The sequence below is a fragment of the Sinohyriopsis cumingii genome, chromosome 14 (assembly GCF_028554795.1).
Source record: "Sinohyriopsis cumingii isolate HCF-2022 chromosome 14, ASM2855479v2, whole genome shotgun sequence".
Taxonomy (NCBI): Eukaryota; Metazoa; Mollusca; class Bivalvia; order Unionida; family Unionidae; genus Sinohyriopsis; species Sinohyriopsis cumingii.
Window position 1 is genome coordinate 8692790 of NC_142974.1, and position 20387 is coordinate 8713176.

A 20387-nucleotide genomic window follows, 5' to 3' on the forward strand; every position below is an offset into this window, starting at 1 on the left:
GCAAAATGCATATTGATACTATCATTACATTGATTGATAGAAATTCATCAATATGACATCCATACAATTTTAATTTCATATTGTGACTTGTACATGACGAAGATGTAGTTTACATTTGCTTATGTATACGAATTACATTACAACCAGCTTATGTTTCCATTAAACTCGTGTTGACCGATATAATCCTACACATGAAGAACATACTTGCAACAATATTGTTTGCATTGTGATTTACACATAGCGAAGGTATGGTGTAGATTTACCATATATATACTAACTAAATGCAACATATATATTTATAATATGCAAATGGTAAGACAATATTCAATACACTCGTCAATCGTGTTTGTGTAGAATAAAAAATATATGACTCGTTTTGCCTTCTTATCGTTTTTTATTAGTGTTGTCCTAACTTTCAAAATATTTCCTTGAGTAAATCACATGTTGCTACTTACCTGGCGTAAGGCAATACTAGTGCAAGCCTTTGAAAGAAATGGGAGGACACTTGAGTCTAACAACGGTTTGATTTGACAAGCGTTTTGAATAAATACGTTAACATTAATAGAGGTGTTGTGCTGCATAAAAGAAAGTTTTGTGTTACTTGTACGGGTTTATTTACAAATGAAGTGGTGCATGCCACGGTTATCTATTTAAAACCCATGTGATACAAATTTATGAACAGAATGAAGTAACTCCTAGACAACACAGTCTAAACCAGGCAAATTTTGATGTGTTGCTATTCATGGAATATCAATCAAGGACGGTGTATTGCACAGAAGATTGATTGATTGATTGTTTGTTTTTTAACGGCGCATCAGCACTTTTAGGCTATTTAGCGCCAAACAAAGTGTTATTTGTATAATCTTTTAAAACTTACAAAAGGTCCTATATCGACCAGCGATATAAAAGAACAAATGGTTGAAATTAAAAACGGTAAGATGGTAACGGTGCAAAATAAAGCTTCCCGATCAACGGGAGATGTAAAAAAGATGAATATGTATTAAAATGGGACGGTATATATATTGCATCAAACTGCACAAGGTGATAGCATAAAAGTCAGAGTTTAGAGTAAATATTTACGGCTTTCAAGAACTCTATAATACGAGTGATGTTTATATTATCAAAAAGTTCTTTCATGTCATGCACAATGTAATAACGATCGCGCGTAGGTTGTAGGTCAAAGCACTCTATCATAAAGTGCTTGACAGTGAATGGTTCATTGCACGAAACGCACTCTGGTGGGTCTTCACCTTTTAGAATGTGGGTGTGGGTGATATAAGTATGACCAATTCGGATTCTTGCAATGACTACCTCCTCCCTACGAATGGTTCTGTAGGAAGGAGTCCATTGTCCTAGAGTTGGCTTGATTGCATGAAGTTTGTTATTTACAGCATCATTCCATGATGCCTGCCACTTCTGACGTAAGAACTTTCTGATACAAGGTTTAAAATCAGTATATGGTATTTTAAAATCAGATGGTATTGCACAGAAGAAAGTGTTGACCTGTAACGACTGTAAGCGACATATCGTACATTCTTAAAGTGTCAATCACTTTAATTTTATAGTATTATTATTATTATTCTTTACATTTTTCTACATAGATTTATGCATGTTACATATTTTATTGAAATCCACTCTGACAGATGATATTCTTTGCCCTGTATAATAAGAACATAATTCAGAATACAGAAATGAAACCGGTCAAAAATCACTGAAACACGAGAACAGACGTTACAAGATGGCCGTAACAACACAATTACCCCTGTATATTGTACACCCTGTAGCTAACATCGCAAATCCAGGTCTACCCTTAAACAAACAGCTTTCCTATGCTATATACATTCGTATCTATGTGTTTCTGTCGGTCTGTCTGTCTGTCTCTGTCTCTCTCTGTCTCTGTCTCTCTCTGTCTCTCTCTCTCTCTCTCTCTCTATATATATATATAGAGAGAGAGAGAGAGAGAGAGAGAGCACACAGGAAGAATGAAAAGAAAATGAGTCATTCATACATGAATAGGATACCATGCACGACCCTTCATTTACAAAAACTGTTAATTCATGGTTCCATACCACAAAATGTAGAGCAGAAAGTTGTTGTTGTTGTTGTTAACGCCATTTTTCAGCACAGGATAGAATATACATGGCGGCCAGTATTAATGGTGGAAGAAGAACATGGGAAAACCCCGCAAAGAACCACCCACCCACAAGAAGCTACTGGCAAGCTTTCTCACATACCCACATAGGCCGAACCAGAGACTCGAACCCACACAGCTGAGGTGAGATAGAGCAGAAAGAAAACTTATTTCAATCTATTACGTGACACAACATAGTGTTATCTTTTTGCACGATATTTAATCTGCAAACAATACACATACCAAACCCATCACCCACCCCAAAAAAGCCCCAAACAAACAAACAAGGGAATCAGTAGTATCAGTATGAAGATAAAGAGTTGCTATATATCACATATTTGTGAATGCTCTTCGGCTTTTGGGGTATTTTATTATAATCTTTGCTACTTAAATTTGTGAAAAATATTTTTCTTCTGAAAAAAATACATTTTTAGACAACGCTCAGTCCTCAGCGAAGGAGAGATTTGTTCTGAAAACGTAAATTTCTTTTAAACAGCCTCAGTACTCGTTCGCAAACATCGTTCTCGTTCGCAAACATCGTTCTCCTTCTGACTGTCTCGGTATTTCTGCTTTATGGTTTGGACCTCTATTTATTTTTATTTTTCTTTGGTGTCATCGTCCTCGTGTCTGATACATACATACATATATATATATATATATATATATATATATATATATATATATATATATATATATATATATATAGCGTCGTCGCTATGCAACTATGGAGAAAAAAAATGAAAAATTGTGATGTGCCTTGCGTATTTTACCACACATGATATTGTGAAACCTTTTGTTGAAATCATTTTTCCTTACAATGCATACTTATCTGTTACAAATAAAATGTAATCAACATTTACTTGGTATAACAAAAGCTGATAATCGCCGTATTATCTTCAATATTCCAGCTTGTGCATTGTAATAAATGCATATAAAAGAGTTTATTGATATAAAAATATTTATGTATTTCACAAACAAACACATATTAAATGCCTAGCCACAATTAATACCAAGGTAAGGTTGGCAAAATATAGTCATTGCGAAAAACGACGAGATATATTTTTGTGTAAGTTCGCTTTATTTTGTAGCTGTATTCAGTTTCGGTCATTTTTTCTGACCTGGATCAATTTCTGAAGATGATAACAATATTTAAGTTGCTGCCGACGATACGATATCTGCTAAAATCCAAAGTTGGTTTTGTTGACCAAATTAATGTTCAAACACCAGCTATATTCCATCCAGTTGTACATAATTAAAGAGCGAATGTTAAATTGCAACTTTTCATATGGCCATTTTTGCGTTTTCTAGTCATTATGTTCTTTCATCCTCCCGTTTAGAAGACCTCAAGGTAGATTAGTTCTGTAACTAATTGAATTACCTTCTCTAAATAAAGTCTTTATTATTATTATTATTATTATTATCATATTATTATTATTATTATTATTATTATTATTATTATTATCTGTTGTTGGTCTAAGGTTGACATTGCCCGGGGTGGGAGTGGGAGACAAGCTCCCCAATCTTCCAAAATGCCCATACGGCTTGCGTCTCTAACTGCCTCTGTCAACTAAAATTCAGCTCCTGGTCTTCGCGAGTGGCTTAGATTTGAAGCCCGGCAGACCACATTTTGTACTAACAGGAGAAGGAGTGAAGGCGGCCCACTGGCGCCTTAAAGCCAGTTGCTTCGTGTAGATGGGACTCTTAAACCTTGGATGGTAGCTCATCTAGGAGAAAGAAAACTCCGATTCCAAACCTCTGCTGCCTTGTGGCTATACCACTCATGGGAAAGGCCTAGGGAGTAAACCCCGACAGAAAATCCGGAGATGGAGTCCCAAAGGCGGTATGACATTGACTTTAACGTCATTCCGGCAACTCCTGCGACGCCGTTGGTGCCAAGCTGTGTCGGCATTCGTCGTTCCTTTGGGCACACCAGCTGCGTGGATAGAGGGGACCTGCTGCATGGGCAACAGCTAATTCTCCATACCACCCTGCCCAGGCTTCATAGCTCCACTGGGGAGGACACTCCAGCGTCGTCGTACGTCGTCGGCACAACACGAGAAGTAGCAGTTTACCGGTTTTAAGTCAAAGTGCCGATTGTGACACGGACCATTCCCTCGTGGCCAGCTAGGTGCGAATATTACCCAAGAAGCTGCACCACGCCAAGAAGAAGGGTCACCCACGCATCAACACCTGCTGTGCAAGCAACCCAGAGAAAACGCAGCAGTTCATCAGCAAACTGAAGGAAGCCCTCACCAAAGTGACACCTCATGACACCATTGACTCCAAGTGCTCCCATATCCGTGACTCTGTGTACAATTCAGCCATCACAGCTTACGGGAAGATGGAGCGAAAGAATGTCGACTGGTATGAGGCAAACTGGGAGGAGATGGAGCCCGTGACTGAGGCAAACAGGAAAGCCCTACTGGCACACAAGGCTGCCCCTAGCTCCAGAACACTACAAGCCCTCAGGATTGCAAGGAGCAACGCCCAGAAGACCGCCCGCCGCTGTGCCAACACCTACTGCCTGAACCTTTGCAACAGTATACAGACAGCTGCTGACACCGGGGATACAAGAGGAATGTATGAGGGTATCAAAAAGGCCACAGGCCCCTCCCCCCCAGCTACAAGACCGCCCCCCTCAATTCCAAGACGGGGGAAGTCATCACAGACCAGGGGAAACAACTGCAGCGATGGGTTGAGCACTATCTCGAGCTATATGCAACCCAAAACAATGTCACTGGAACTACCCTGGACGCCATTCCAGACCTGCCTATCATGGAAGAGCTAGACATACAGCCCACCCTGGAAGAGCTCGGAAAAGCGATCGATTGCCTTGCCTGTGGGAAGGCTCCTGGAAGCGACGGCATTCCGCCTGAAGTCCTCAAGAGCCGAAAACTAGCACTGCTCCAGCCCCTACACACACGCCTCTGCCTTTGCTGGGAGCAGGGATACATCACACAGGACATGCGTGACGCCAACATCGTCACATTGTACAAAAACAAAGGAGACCGTAGCGACTGCAACAACTATCGGGGCATCTCCCTCCTCAGCATCGTCGGAAAGGCTTTCGCCCGTGTTGCCTTGGCGAGCTTGCAGATCCTAGCCTTTCGCGTCTACCCAGAGTCCCATTGTGGATTTCGAGCCAACAGGTGAACTGTAGACATGATCTTCTCACTACGTCAGCTGCAGGAGAAGTGTCGCGAGCAGCAGATGCCCCTCTACATTGCCTTCATAGACCTGACGAAGGCGTTTGACATGGTTAGTCGGAGTGGACTCTTCAGGCTCCTGCAGAAGATCGGCTGCCCCCACCACGTCTGCTTGATGTCATTATGTCGTTCCACGAGAACATGCACAGCACAGTGTGTTTCAATGGCGCAACATCTGAAGCATTCCCAGTCATCAGCGGAGTCAAACAAGGCTGTGTCCTTGCGCCGACGCTCTTTGCCATCTTCTTCTCCTTGCTTCTCCAGTACGCATTCAATGACTGCAGCGAGGGAGTGGACATCCATACCAGGGCTGACGGCAAGCTGTTCAACATCGCCCGTCTCCGTGCTAAGCCTAAAGTCACAGAGGTACTCATCCGTGAATTGCTCTTTGCCGACGATGCAGCCTTGACATAACACACGGAAGATGGACTTCAGCAGCTGGTATGCCGCCTCTCCCATGCATCTAAGGAATTTGGACTGACCATCAGTTTGAAGAAAACGAATGTCATGGCACAGGACACAGACTCCCCTCCCTCTGTCACCATCGATGGGTACAATTTGGAAGTTGTCGAGAACTTCACATACCTCGGGTCTAACATCTCCAGCTCACTCTCCATTAATTCCAGAGAGTCTGGAACAACCCAAACCTCACAGAGAAGACCAAACTGCGTGTCTACCAAGCCTGCGTGCTCAGCTCACTTCTCTACAGCAGCGAAACATGGACCACCTATGCAAGACACGAGAGAAAACTCAACAGCTTCCACCTGAGATGTCTGCGGCGTATTCTGCACATCCAGTGGCAGGATAAAGTACCCAACACAGAGGTTATAGAACGCGCCAACATGAACAGCATGTTCCCCTTACTCAGCGAGAGGCGCCTTCGCTGGCTTGGCAATGTCAAGAGAATGGACCCAGGTCGCATTCCCAAGGACCTGTTATATGGGGAGTTAGCAGAAGGTGCACGACCAACTGGGCGACCACATCTGCGTATCAAAGATGTTTGCAAGAAGGCTATGAAGACGGCAAACATCAATGTCAACGACTGGGAGAGCTGTGCAAGCAACCGTTCCAGCTGGCGTCTAGCTGTCAGACAGGGAGTTCCAAATGCAGAGGAAGAGAGAAGAATAAAACAAGCTGGAAAGAGTGCTAGAAAGAAGGATAAGCAAAAGCGTATTTTGGAGCTACGCCATCGTCTCCCGTAGATGCCAAGATTATCTGTTGTTATTGAATTTTGATCAACTTTGAATTGGTAAAGAAAAAGATGTCGCTCTGTGATTGATAAATTGGTCTCTATACCTGAAGGTATGAGTTCATATAGTTGAGCTGCTTTAATGTGTGATGGGAAAGGAATTTTCCTTTAGTTGCCTTGACGACTTGACGACGCTGATTATTATAATCAACAACATTTCGTTTCCTCGCTGTCTGTCTTTACCATTGTTCCTTGTAATGAAATGCTATCCATCAAATCATTAATGCGGTCTTGGATTAAATAAATTATTCAGTTTTTTACTTCATCCGTTGGAAGACGTATTGCTCCTCCTGGTCCAAATAACGCCGTTTCATTGCTTGCATAATTACTATATTTATAACTAATATGTTTGAATTGAATTTGAGATGCCATTTAATATTGACAAGATCTCATATATTTGATTTAGCATAGCTACAAATCCTTAGTCAATAGGGTTATGGGACAAGTTTCTATTTGCCTCCATTTGTTTCTTATTAATATGCTAACTTTAGTGTAACTTTCAGCCCAAAACTAACACGCAGAGGTTGTAAAAGATCTCCAGAAAATTGGGATTCTTCGGATGATTTATGATGGCATTCGGTAGAGTTACGGTACCTACCTATGTGAATGATTCACTTTGGAATACATCTTTGGATGAGTTTATATATATATATATATATATATATATATATATATATATATATATATATATATATACGTTTAAAATGCAGTTTATACTGATAGGATCTAAAATGGATTTGATTCCTATTTGTATTTGTCATTATTTCATTTGTTTATTTCTCTTGGCAACCACTTTATCAGTTCCTTTATTTTAATGTATCTGTCTTTTCTTGATACGTTATGGCCTCTACAATGACCGTGTTTATAGCTTTCTGACTTATTTGAGGTACATTATAATGTGTTATATCAGCAAACCTTCACATGTGTTTTTGGTTCATCCTTCTTTGTCCTCCATATATGCATAGATCCAAACCGTCCAAAGTATTCTTAGATACTAAACTGCTGGATTTTAAAGTAAGATGGTCTAACTTTCTTTGGTCATAGTCATAACCATGTATCCAGTATTGTAAAATGACATCCTTAACTTACGGCCGCTTAAACGATTTTCATACATTCCTACAGTACTATTTTGATACATCCATTCTGTATTGTATTCACACATTCCTATTGTACGATCATTCAGTGGTATTTATGCTAGAAATTATTGTCCACTGTAACTATACGTAGGCACCCATCATTTATTTCTCCTACTCCCTTCCGTTTCACGTGTCATTATTTTTTATTCATCTGGGATAAGGCCTGCATACACTAATCTGGACAAAAAGAGAATGTGTATGAGATATAACCTGCCGTTCCTAATTTTATTCTTTTGTCCTGATTTAACACAAACAAATATCTCACATGTTGAAATGGACATGCATAAGATAGCACCCAAGACCACGTGAACGTGCATAGGATTTAAGTTTGTTCTGGGAGACTTTAAGCTGCTATTCTAGATGCCTAACAAGTTTAATTTTAAAAAAAATAATACCGGTATTCCTGGGTTCGAACAGAGGTGGTAGTGATGAGTGCTGTTTAAGCCTCAGAAAAAATTGAGCAAACGGTTTGCGAGAAGAAAAACGAGAAGGAAGACGATGGTTCTGGAAGGCTTCGCTAAGATGTGATGTTGGATTCATAAACTGGTTAACATATTTACGTTGGTGTTTGAGGAGAAACGTGTATCAGACAATTTATCTTCCTGGTGCTGCATGTTATACAGTACATAGCAACACAACATTGGATTAAGGGTTCAGGATTCGTAACATTGTATACAAAATAATAGCTCCGAAAATTCAATACAGGTACTCGACTCTACTGTTATATATATATATGCGACCCTTTTGTTATGTATGAGCGACAAACCAAACTAATACAGTTAACAGTACAGTGGTGGTTGCAGTTGATACTGTATGACGTTTTAAGGGAAAACTATTAATCAAAGCGCTCTTTGCATAGGGTATTGTGTTTACGTAATGTGTGTACCTAATGCAACACCATTTTGTACCACTTATTTAGTGTAAGGAAAATCTCGAGTTTATACAAGCCTAGAATAGCCACTTTAGTGCACAAGCATTTGGCAACGGTTTGATCTCGTAAGCAGTCTTCAAGAAAATAATTATTTAGCAGCGAGTGGAGTATGCCATTAATATTAATTTACAAAGAAAGCGACTGCATTTTTATTAACTGTACAGGTCTAAGTTAGGCAAGCATTTCTAAACGGACACTGGCTCGAGGGCGAAGTTACGCGCTGACGAAAGTGCTCACGTAAACTGACTGTAGGTATGACAGGTATATCTAAGCACGGCATTTCAAATAAATAAAAACGTAAACACGTTTGTTTTCTTGAATTTTATTTTGCAACACTACTAGCTTGGACCACAATTTTTCGAAGCCCAAACATGTACAAACACATAGGCGTTTTCTTTAGATACCAACAGTGTTGCTTTTGTGTTCAAATCTTGAATTAACCGTATCACATATTTGAAACAAGCCCATTTAAATATATTGTTCTTGTTCTGTATACAAATTAAATTTCAAATATTTACTTCGCGCTAGTTCCACGAAAAAGCATGTAGTTTAAAGATAAATTAGATTTCAAATTAGCACATGCGCTTCCCAATATTCTTTGCTGACAAATTCCTAAAACAGTGTGTCGGTGTCTCGCTTTAGTTCGCTTGAAGGTGTACCTTCATCAGTGTATTTTTTTCTAATTGTACAAATTGGCTGGTGCAAAACAGATTACACTTCTCCATAAATAACATGTATTTAATATTAGTTATGCATAGCTAGAAATATGATCAGTGAACACGAATGTCACATCACAATATCTGACCAAGTGAAACTAATGCAAATCATGGATGGACTTATGGAATGTCTCACAGATCGAAAAGGGTATCACTAATATGGACCTATCATATCTGCAAGAGTTCATGCAAATATAGATCCTCGCTCTAGAGAACGATGGAGCAAAGTTCTAGTGATAAGACACGTATCTGTTTGCAATTTAATTTGCATTATGCTTCCTTTTGCTTCATATGACAGTAACATATATGAATGATATTGTTGTCTATTCTATTACACATGAGTAATGGAGAAGTAACACTAGTCTAAGAGATTAAATCCACGTCCCTTTTTCTGAAAACCAAAGACCGTATCGAGTAAAAATTATTTATCTTGTCTCGTATTGCTGCAAAGACAAGAACGTTTCAAAACTACTACATTGACATAAATTTTAGCAAAGATCCCCTCTTTATGGCGCAAATTTAGGTAAAGGTCCCCTCTTTATGATATAAATTTAGGCAAAGGTCCCCTATTTATGACGTAAATTTAGACAAAGGTCCCCTCTTTGGCTTAAATTTAGGCAAACGTTATCTATTTATGACGTATATTTTAGACAAGGTCCTCTCTTTAATATGAAAACATATATCTTCTAACATGATCATGTTCTGGATGGGTGTATCTATTTTTAATTTAGTGTATATACATAAATATACACGTACATAGTTATGCCAATGTCACCGTCACATGTTTTGTTATGCTTTTATACCTACTACATTAGTAGCAACTGTACCAGAGTCATTTAACTCTACGAGGTTAACATATGTCTGTGTTTTTACAAATCAGATATGGTACAAAACCGGCTTAGATGAATGGATCACAAACTGAAGTCATGACATTGTCAAAAGAACGTAGGTTTTGATTTAACGAAGAGGTGCGTGGTACAGTAGCCTCTCCCTTGCAGCAATAGCATAATTCGCCCCCATGTAGAGGGTTCTATGAACGTTTACTACATGCTGCTTTTCAGGAAAAGGTAACTCAAAATTCTACTGGTGTTGAATTCATTAAAAATTAAATCATGGTTTTCCTAATTTACACGATTGACATGTTGCAATATAATATATTTAGATTTACTTTCAGCGATAGAAAATTGCAGAATTACAGATGGACGATCGGGTTTTGTGCGAGTTAGTGGACATTTTGTTTATTTACTATTTCAGAAATATGAGCCTGCGCAGAGATCCTTCTGACCTTTTTCATCGCACCCATGAGAAGCAGGTTAAAACGACGGCTACATCAACAAAAACGAACGACTTTAAAGCAATCACGGATAATTTCGGAAACCTCAATGATGTCAGTAGAGCCATTCGAGACGCCGGTGTTAAAAACTGCGGGCTTATATTCGGTACATTATTGTGCTATATATATATATATATATATATATATATATATATATATATATATATATATATATATATATATATATATATATATATATTAGACTTTTTCTTACACGTGTCTGCATTCCCCATTTCCTAACACACATGAAAGATATATGTTAAATATGACTCGATTTTAACCATTTTTTAAATGCGATGATATTGAATTTTGTCATTTTCAGTTTAGCACAAACTGAATTTGGCAATATTCAATAGGGTTGATACTGAATGTTGCCTTAATGAAATATGTTGATACTGGATGTTGCCTTATCGAAATGAGTTGATATCAGATGTTGTCTTTTTTAAACGAGTTGCTACTGGATTTTGTCTTATTGAAATGAGTTGACATTGGATCTTGCATTATTGAAATGAGTTGATACGGGATGTTGCCTTATTGAAATGAGTTGATAATGGATACTTCTTATTGAAATGAGTTGATATTGGATGTTGTCTTATTGAAATGAGTTGATATTGGATGTTGCCTTATTGAAATGAGTTGATATTGGATGTTGTCTTATTGAAATGAGTTGATATTGGATGTTGCCTTATTGAAATATGTTGATTCTGGATGTTGCCGTATAGAAAAGGGTTGATATTGGATGTTGCCTTATTGAAATGAGTTGATACTGGATGTTGCCTTATTGAAATGAAGTGATACTGACTGTTGCTTATTGAGATGATTGACACTGGATGGCGCCTTATTGAAATGAGTTGATATTGGATGTTGCCTTATTGAATGAGTTTATATTGGATGTTGCCTTATTGAAATGGGTTGGTATTGGATGTCGCCTTATTGATATGAATTGATACTGGCTGTTGCTTATTGAAATGAGATGATTGGATGGTGCCTTACTGAAATGAGTTCGTACTTGACGTTGCCTTATTGAAATGAAATGATTGGATGGTGCCTTTCTGAAATGAGTTCGTACTTGACGTTGCCTTATTGAAATGAGTTGATTGGATGGTGCGAGGAGGCACATAAGACATAAGATTTGATTGACTCTTACTATTTATCAGCAAGGTGACAGCTGAAAGATGTTTCATCGCTTCGTGGTAAATGTATTGTTTCCTAAAATATAAGAAGTATACTTGTGAAAGTGCGAGTTAATTAGGCGTGAATATTTAATACTTATTAGTAGCTAAGCTGATAATTTTCAACCACGGTGATCGTTATAGTTATCTGTGTTTGAGATATACATTACAAGTAATGATATGAACCCTTTAATATGGTTGCGAATGTAGATAAAAAATAAATAAATTACTTTGTAAAATAAAATCCTAGCTGTCCGTCTCCATCGTTCATATTTTCTACAGATGGAATATGGATATAATTGAAGTGAGGACATACGTGTCCTCAGAAACAAAATGATCCATATTTGTCTTTTTCAAATCTGAATTGCATCACTTTCATGAAATGTAATACACAGTGCTCTTTCTTCTTTCTGAAACGATTAGGGAATAACATCCAAAGTTGTTAGCTAAAATGATTCATGTAACATATATTTATTTTATTTGTGTGAAAAATATAGTTTTGGAATGTAAAGAGAGAGAGAGAGAGAGAGAGAGAGAGAGAGAGAAATATCCTAAGTTACCTTCTTTGTACACTTTTATATTTGAGTCAGACGTTTCCTGACAACATTTTAGAACCTAAACGCTTACATTTGCATCTTCATGAATGCTACAGTCTATTCATCTAAAGTAGATGACGGTTTACAGAATGGGGAGGGGGTAACGTCATTTTTATCACATGATAGGCTTTACATCGTGGCTAGTATCTCTGGTGGAGGAAGACCCCGAAAAGATACCGCGGAAAACTATCGACGCTCGGGAAGATACTGACAAGCTTTCTTATACACCGACACTAGCCCTGGGTGGCCCAGTCGTCAAAATCGAATTTTCCCCCTTGAACTATACTTAAAGGTTTCCATTTCTCGCTCAGCACCGTTTTAAATGTCATGGATGTATGCATTCCAAGCTTATAATGTAAGATGCGGGCACCATCCAGAGATAAATGCGTTCTTCTCTGTTTGGTCTAAAGTGACCCATTGCCCATAACGTATAGCATCTTTTAGTTTCATAGAAATTTCCCATTAGGTTTGCCTGCTAAATAAAACGACCATAGTGTTATCAGTTCGTCAAGAGACCCGTGTGTTTAACCATACGGACTATAATGTACTACACATAGCAACCAGCGACAAGTAGGAGCAAATTTATATTGGTGTATTATACCTTATCTAAAATTGATACATGTGCTGTAATATACGTAATCTCACCTGGATAATAAATTGAACAATTACTCCACATTACTCTTTGACTATGTATTCTTTTGTGAACCTTCTGCTCTTTGATATTTTTGAGAACCCACTGACGTGTATAACCTCTGCAACCTCTATATTAGGACCACGTGCCCATTATGACAGCCTTTGTGTGGTGAATGAGTATATAGTGTGTGTGGCCGTATGCGTGTGTGTGCATTATAAATTTCAAGAAAATATCACTTTCTTTGTGCATATGTGTGTAAACAATGCAAATACAAAAACTGTGTAGACAACACCGGGTGGTAGGCAACGGAAAGATAAACTGACATATTTACAACAGACAATATCAATATATCCCCAACAATTTTATAAACACATGGGGATAAAAATGTGCATCGGAAAAAGTGACCATAATTACTTGAAGTCATGTTTATCTCCTCTAGGTATCGACTACACAATTAGCAACCGCATGCAGGGACAAAAGACATTTGGTGGGCGATCTTTACACGACACCAGCGGGCCGCAAATGAATCCATATCAACAGGTATGGAAATGAAAATAGAGGCAGTATAGACCTACGCACATTAACTGCCAAGAAGCTGGAGCTTCCGTGGCTACTATGGGAACGTTTGGAGCTAAACATTTGGTTTGGGTGGGTAGGGAGTTTATGGGAATTTAGCATTATGCATTATTGTTTGGGACCGTGTGTCTGCCTCTGGGGAAAAAACAATCGCCGTTTACAACCCCTTAATGGACTTTACAATTAGTGGTTTGAAGGGTCCTACGGGAAATTAAATTGTTCCGTCATGTCAAATTTCCATATCGCCATAGAATTATCCCCAATGTTATGTTAGGGTGGGGTGGGGGTGGGGGTATGGACTACTAATGTTAAAGTCTCTCAGAACTCCATAAACAGCTAATGATGAATTCACACAATGGGTTTTACACAGCTTTTTGTAAATACTAATAGGACACTTTACACAGCTAAAGACAAAATTCCAACAAGAGGACATGCGGTCCGAAAGTTGTTATAAAATTAATTGTAGTAGAGGGCTATTCACGGCTAATGCTAAATTCCCCTTCGGAGATATATCATTCCAGATTAGCTTACTTTAATTTCCAATAGTAAGCCTTACATCCCGAAACACTTGCCTGAAATTCGCAAAGAATCTATAGGGACACACACGTAATATTATTACAGATTATACGCCGACTCAAACCTAATGACAGATTTCCAAAAGAAGTATTGACTTTTAAAAAAATTACACACTTAATTGAAGTCTCGTCGTTGAAAAAATTTCGTCTTATTGAAGTTATGGGGATTCGTTGAAATAAGTTTTTATATTAGGCTTTTAACCCTATAGAGCGTCATGTCTAACACAATAGTGCTAAATGAACAAGGCCTCGCTTGGCATATTAGATCTTCTTAGAGTTCATGATTTTATCCGGATTCACATAATTCCTTCAATTCGCACAACGGTTTCTCAACCATCCTTAACACTTTAGTATTCGCCAACAGTTCTTGAAGTTTGTACCACCTCCTTGCTATTATAAAAAACCTAAAAGCCAGAAGGATACACAACATACATTAAATGTAGCCATTTGATTCATTAATTAATAATTTATAATTCGTCTGTCTTGGGGTGTCCTTAGCACTGCTATATTTGCTTTTCAAACAGAACGTGACTTTATATACTAACATGGAGTTCATGTTTCCGTCGGCGAGTCTTTCTTGATCACTTTTGTGCAATAAATCTATAGGTTAGCAATGGAACTACTTTGTATTTCTTATTCCAAATTAAGGGAATATCTTATCGTCGTTTTTTCAGTTTAAAAAAAGAAAAAATATCAGAACTATAAATCAAAATGAGAACGACGCAGTTTTACTTCCCGTATATTTTGAGTTCGAAGACCGCACACGTCACTGTATTTTAATTTCTCCGAAACCGTATAATGACAATGAGCAGACGCATCGGAAAGGGGAGGGAAGAAATAAATTCCAAGGGCGGATATGGTTGCCGAATACTACAATACAGCTTGGGTCAATATTGTCATAATTTATCATCTTTTTTTATAAAGGTAAATTTGTCTTGCCGTTCATATTGTACTCAGCATCTACCTATTCACTTTTTATTATAAATGTTATTTCCTTTACTTGGATAGGTTAGAAACCTGAAATCTTCAACACTTATTAAACGTTCTGTGTAATTGACATTCATTTTTACAAGAGTAGGAAAAAATATTATTTGTTGGAAATCTCTGCACGAACATTTGATCTTATTTATTTGCCAGGTGGTATGCATTCTTGGAGAAACACTTGAGGCGCTAGATGAGGACAGAAATATACCAGCATTTGGTTTTGGTGATGTAAAGACCAAGGATACAGCTATTTTCCCGTTGAAAGACGGGGTAAGTGATTTGTACATATTTTTAGATATCACTACTCGACTTGGTAAGTAGTGTATATTTGCATATAGACCATGCTGCTCCACTTAGTAAGTGGTGTATACTTGCTTTTTGGCCACACTAATACACTTGGCAAGTGGTGTATACTTGCTTTTAGGCCACACAATTCCACTAGGCAAGTGGTGTATACTTGCTTTTAGGTCACATTATTCCACTTGGTAAATGGTGTGTACTTGCTTTTAGGCCACACTACTGCACTTGGCAAGTGGTGAATACTTGCTTTTAGGCAACACTACTCCACTTGGCAAGTGGTATTTACTTGCTTTTAGGCCACATTATTCCACTTGGTAGGTGGTGTATACTTGCTTTTAGGCCAATTATTCCACTTGGTCGGTGTTGTATACTTGCTTTTAGGCCACACTACTCCACTTGGCAAGTGGAGTATACTTGCTATTAGGCCACACTACTCCACTTGGCAAGTGGTGTATACTTGCTTTTTAGGCCACATTATTCCACTTGGTAGGTGAGTATACTTGCTTTTAGGCCACACTACTCCACTTGGCAGGTGGTGTATACTTGCTTTTAGGCCACATTATTCCGCTTGGTAGGTGGAGCATACTTGCTTTTAGGCCACACTACTCCACTTGGCAAGTGGTGCATACTTGCTTTTAGGCCACATTATTCCACTTGGTAGGTTTGCTTTTAGGCCACACTACTCCACTTGGCAAGTGGAGTATGATTGCTTTTAGGCCACACTAGAACACTTGGCAAGTGGAGTATACTTGTTTTTAGGCCACACTACTGCACTTGGCAAGTGGAGTGCATTTGCTTTTAGGCCACACTACTCCACTTGGCAAGTGGTGTATACTTGCGTTTAGGTCACACTACTCCACTTGGCAAGTGGTGTATACTTGCTTTTAGGTCACACTACTCCACTTGGCAAGTGATGAATACTTGCTTTTAGACAACATTGCTCCAGATGGTAAGTGGTGTATAATTGCTTTTAGACAAACTACTCCAGTTTGTAAGTGGTGTATACTGGTTTTAAGACTGCACAGGTCAAGTTGATATTTATTGTATACATGTAATTCCCTTTATACCACACTACTCCAGTTGGTTAGTATTGCGTACATACATTTATACTGCACAACCACAGTAGTTAAAACGATAGACTTCGTGTAATAAAATGCGCCAAGACGACGATTGAATATAGCAGATATTCAAGATTAAAGGACCCAAAGCAAACGCCAGAACGACTCTCTATGTCTCATTGCAACATAATCACCCTATTGCAAACTTGTATTGAGCGTGTGTACTTCATATATTCTGAGACATATATTCCGCCTTTTAAAGAGTGTGGCACAGTGGATAATAAGACACAATGGAAAACTATGGAATTAAGCGAAGCTAATGCCATAGATACATGTCTGTTAGCTATCGTGACTCAGATAGTCATGATTGCAAATGACTTCTCAAACCTGGGAAACTAAATTCAGGAGAACATCAATGATCAGTACTAGACCTCTTAAAATTTTGTTTTATAAATTAATGAGTTTTGAAACCCTGATTATATTATTTGCAGATGATTCTTATTTCTTTCCACATCGCCTGATCAACTTTTTATTCCAATCATATTATATGGTGATATCGACAAATGATTGGATTGGTTAAAATTTCTTCCCTGTTAATTTGAACCCATCCAAAATAATGGTTGTCCTTTTTACCAACAATAAGATGAAAACATATCAGAACATGAATTTTCAGATGATCGATTCGTTTTGATACATCACATCGATATATGAAAACATACCAGAACGTGAATTTTCAGATGATCGATTCGTTTTGATACATCACATGGATATATGAAAACATACCAGAAATTGATTTTTCAGATTGATCGATTCGTTTTGATACATCACACATCATCACATCAATATATAAAAACATACCAGAACGTGAATTGCCAGATGATCGATTCGTTTGTGGTACTGAGTGAATGACGACACACATGCTGTATTGTTGTTTATTAAGATGATATCTTGTTACCAATTCCTCCTGATCTTATAGATTTCTTAAAGGAAACGACGATCATTTTACAGCCTAAGAAATGAGATACATCACAGAATATATGTAATGAATATAAATGTTGATAGTGATTTACATTTTTAGGGCAAATAACTTTACATGGCAGAAAAATGAAAAACTGTTTTGCTAAACAATTAAATGCTGAAATTTAATATCAGCACAAAACGATTGACGAAGATGATTATTCGTTCCATTTTCATCACAGTTACAATTTTATATACCGTACCACACCAAAAAACTAAATCTCCTCTCTTATCTTTCCTTGATAACTCTCACTAAATTATACATCTGTGTCACCTGCATTGGTCTTTTTTTTTTTTTTTTTTTTTTTTTTTTTGCAGCAGAAAGTTTGTCTGCATGCTTGTTAATTAATTATATATGTTTATAATGAAGAGCAAACTATACGCTGAATACATTCTTTTAAAGTCATTAAGCAGTGAAAATAGTCCTGACACTTTCATAGCCATGTAACACGTGTAAATAAAAACAAATATGCAATTTAAAAAAATATTGTTATCGACTATGCATGAATTTCTGAGATGTCGAAGGCTAAAGTTAAAATTTGTTGGTGGTTCTGAAGATTTAAAGAAAGGAAAATGTTTTAAAGATAGAAAAATTAATTTAAATTGTTTTAAACTAACATATATTTATAATAGTTTAATGTATTGAAGGGTTGTTTTACTTTTCATTAATTACTCTTCCGCTTTAATTGTACCTTATCAAATCAAAATATGTCTTTTTACTCTTTTTACAGTCGTTTGCGATGGATTTAGTGAAGTATTGGATATCTACAATAAAATAACACCTACAGTGCAACTTAGCGGGTCTACAAATTTCGTCCCGCTCATAAAAGAGGCAATCGAAATTGTTAAAAAGACCAAAAAAGCAATTTTGAATCATGAATTGTTAAATACAGCACACTAAACGTCTTTATTATATGATGTTATCGCTATTACTTCAACATACTTAGAACATATGCTACTTTAAAGCTTCTACCTGTGATGTGAAACAAACGTTTATATGTCAACCGGGCTATCCATCGATTTAGTCTGAATCCTTGCGAAAGGAAAGTGAATATTTCGCTTCTTTTATGCTGACCGGAATTCAATACGAATGGATGGATATATCGTCTGTAACAAGATATGTATGAATACATAGAGACTTGTGCAATGGATACATCATGATTCCTTATACCAAATTTTCAGAGTTGCAACAATTATATCCACTTGGGCTCATGTAGTGGATATTGTTTTGAATACAATCATCCATTTTCTCGTAACATGCACCGTGAATGTTTTAAACTTTTCTCCGCCATGGTCCAAATAGCGTCTTGAGAATAATATCAGCGATTACGTTACTCGTACTCCATGCTTTTTCACCTACCCCAAAATACCAAGAAACGGTACTATCCAGCTTGCACTTTTCTTTTTTGCTTTAGGTGTTGTGATATTTAACGCGTCTATTGAATGGAAACTCATCAGTCGAAGCAGTATAAAATGTTACATATCTTTTGTTCTTATATCTTTCTAGTACCACATCCTAGTGATCGTAGCTGACGGGCAAGTCACCAACGAGAAAGTCAACCAAGACGCCATAGTGGAAGCGTCACAGTGGCCGTTATCCATCGTGGTCGTAGGAGTCGGGGATGGTCCATGGGATGAGATGAAATAATTCGACGACGGGTTACCATCGCGCCAATTCGACAACTTTCAGTTCGTGAACTTTTACGAAACTGTCACTGGGGCAAGGAACGCCTATGCGGCTCTTGCTTTAAGTGCATTAATGGAGATTCCAGAGCAGTACCAGTTTATAAAAGACCATGCACTATTGAAGAAGTCCTAAACTATAAAACCCATTATATATATATATATATATATATATATATATATATATATATATATATATATATATATATATACATCATTACATCAGCCAATAATTAATTAGTTGGTCTGAAGATTATTGCCGTTACATGAAAGATTTGAAAATATGCTTCCACTACCAGGATATTCTAATTATACTTTTAAAACTATTATCTATTGTTAAAATTTCACCATGTTTTATCCGTGTGGCAGTCTTGTTGTCCTAAAATAGATAACTGTATTAACTTTTACAAAGTTAATGTTACTGTCCAAAATAAACCCTGTAACATATGTTATGTTTTGTACAAATTTAGCTAAAATACCAATTATCTATAATTAAAAAAAATTATGCTGTGATTCATTTTGAACATTTCTTTATCTGTTAATCCGTTATGATGTTCTGTAGACTGTAGTCTCCTTATTACGTTATTTATGTGTCAGGATGTGTTACTTGTTTGTTTGATTTTTTAACGGTGCACCAGCACTGTTAGGCTCTTTCGCACCATACAAAAGGTTATATGTATGTTTATGTAAAAATCATAACAGTTTTTATATCGACCAGCGATATCAAAAGCATACAAAACGATAAGATTCTAACGGTAATAAATAAGCCTTCCCGATCTACGGGGAATGTAAATGGTATATGTCAATAAAGGCAGATGAAAAGTTATTGAAATTAATGGACGGTAAATCCATGACGTAAAATGCTCAAGTTGATGGCGTAAAAGTTATAGCTTAGAGTAAATGTCCAGTGCTTTTAGGAATTCCATAATACAAGTTAGGTTTATTGTATCAAAAAGTTCCTTCATGTCATGATGTGTTATAGACTGTAGTCTCCTTATTACGTTATTTGTGTGTCACATTGTGTTGTAGACTGTAGTCTCCTTATTACGTTATTTGTGTATCAAAATATGTTGTAGACTGAAGTATCCTT

General features: G+C 37.4%; 1 protein-coding gene across 1 annotated transcript; it reads left to right on the top strand.

The window, feature by feature from the left end:
• Positions 1-7998: 7998 nt before the first annotated feature.
• LOC149783178 (uncharacterized) lies at positions 7999-19433 on the top strand. Its single transcript, XM_089933081.1, has 5 exons — positions 7999-8427; positions 10624-10808; positions 13544-13644; positions 15393-15509; positions 19122-19433. The coding sequence occupies exons 2-5, from the start codon at positions 10628-10630 to the stop codon at positions 19260-19262; spliced, it is 540 nt and encodes a 179-aa protein (XP_089789207.1). The 5' UTR covers positions 7999-8427; positions 10624-10627; the 3' UTR covers positions 19263-19433.
• The last annotated feature ends 954 nt before the right edge of the window (positions 19434-20387 follow it).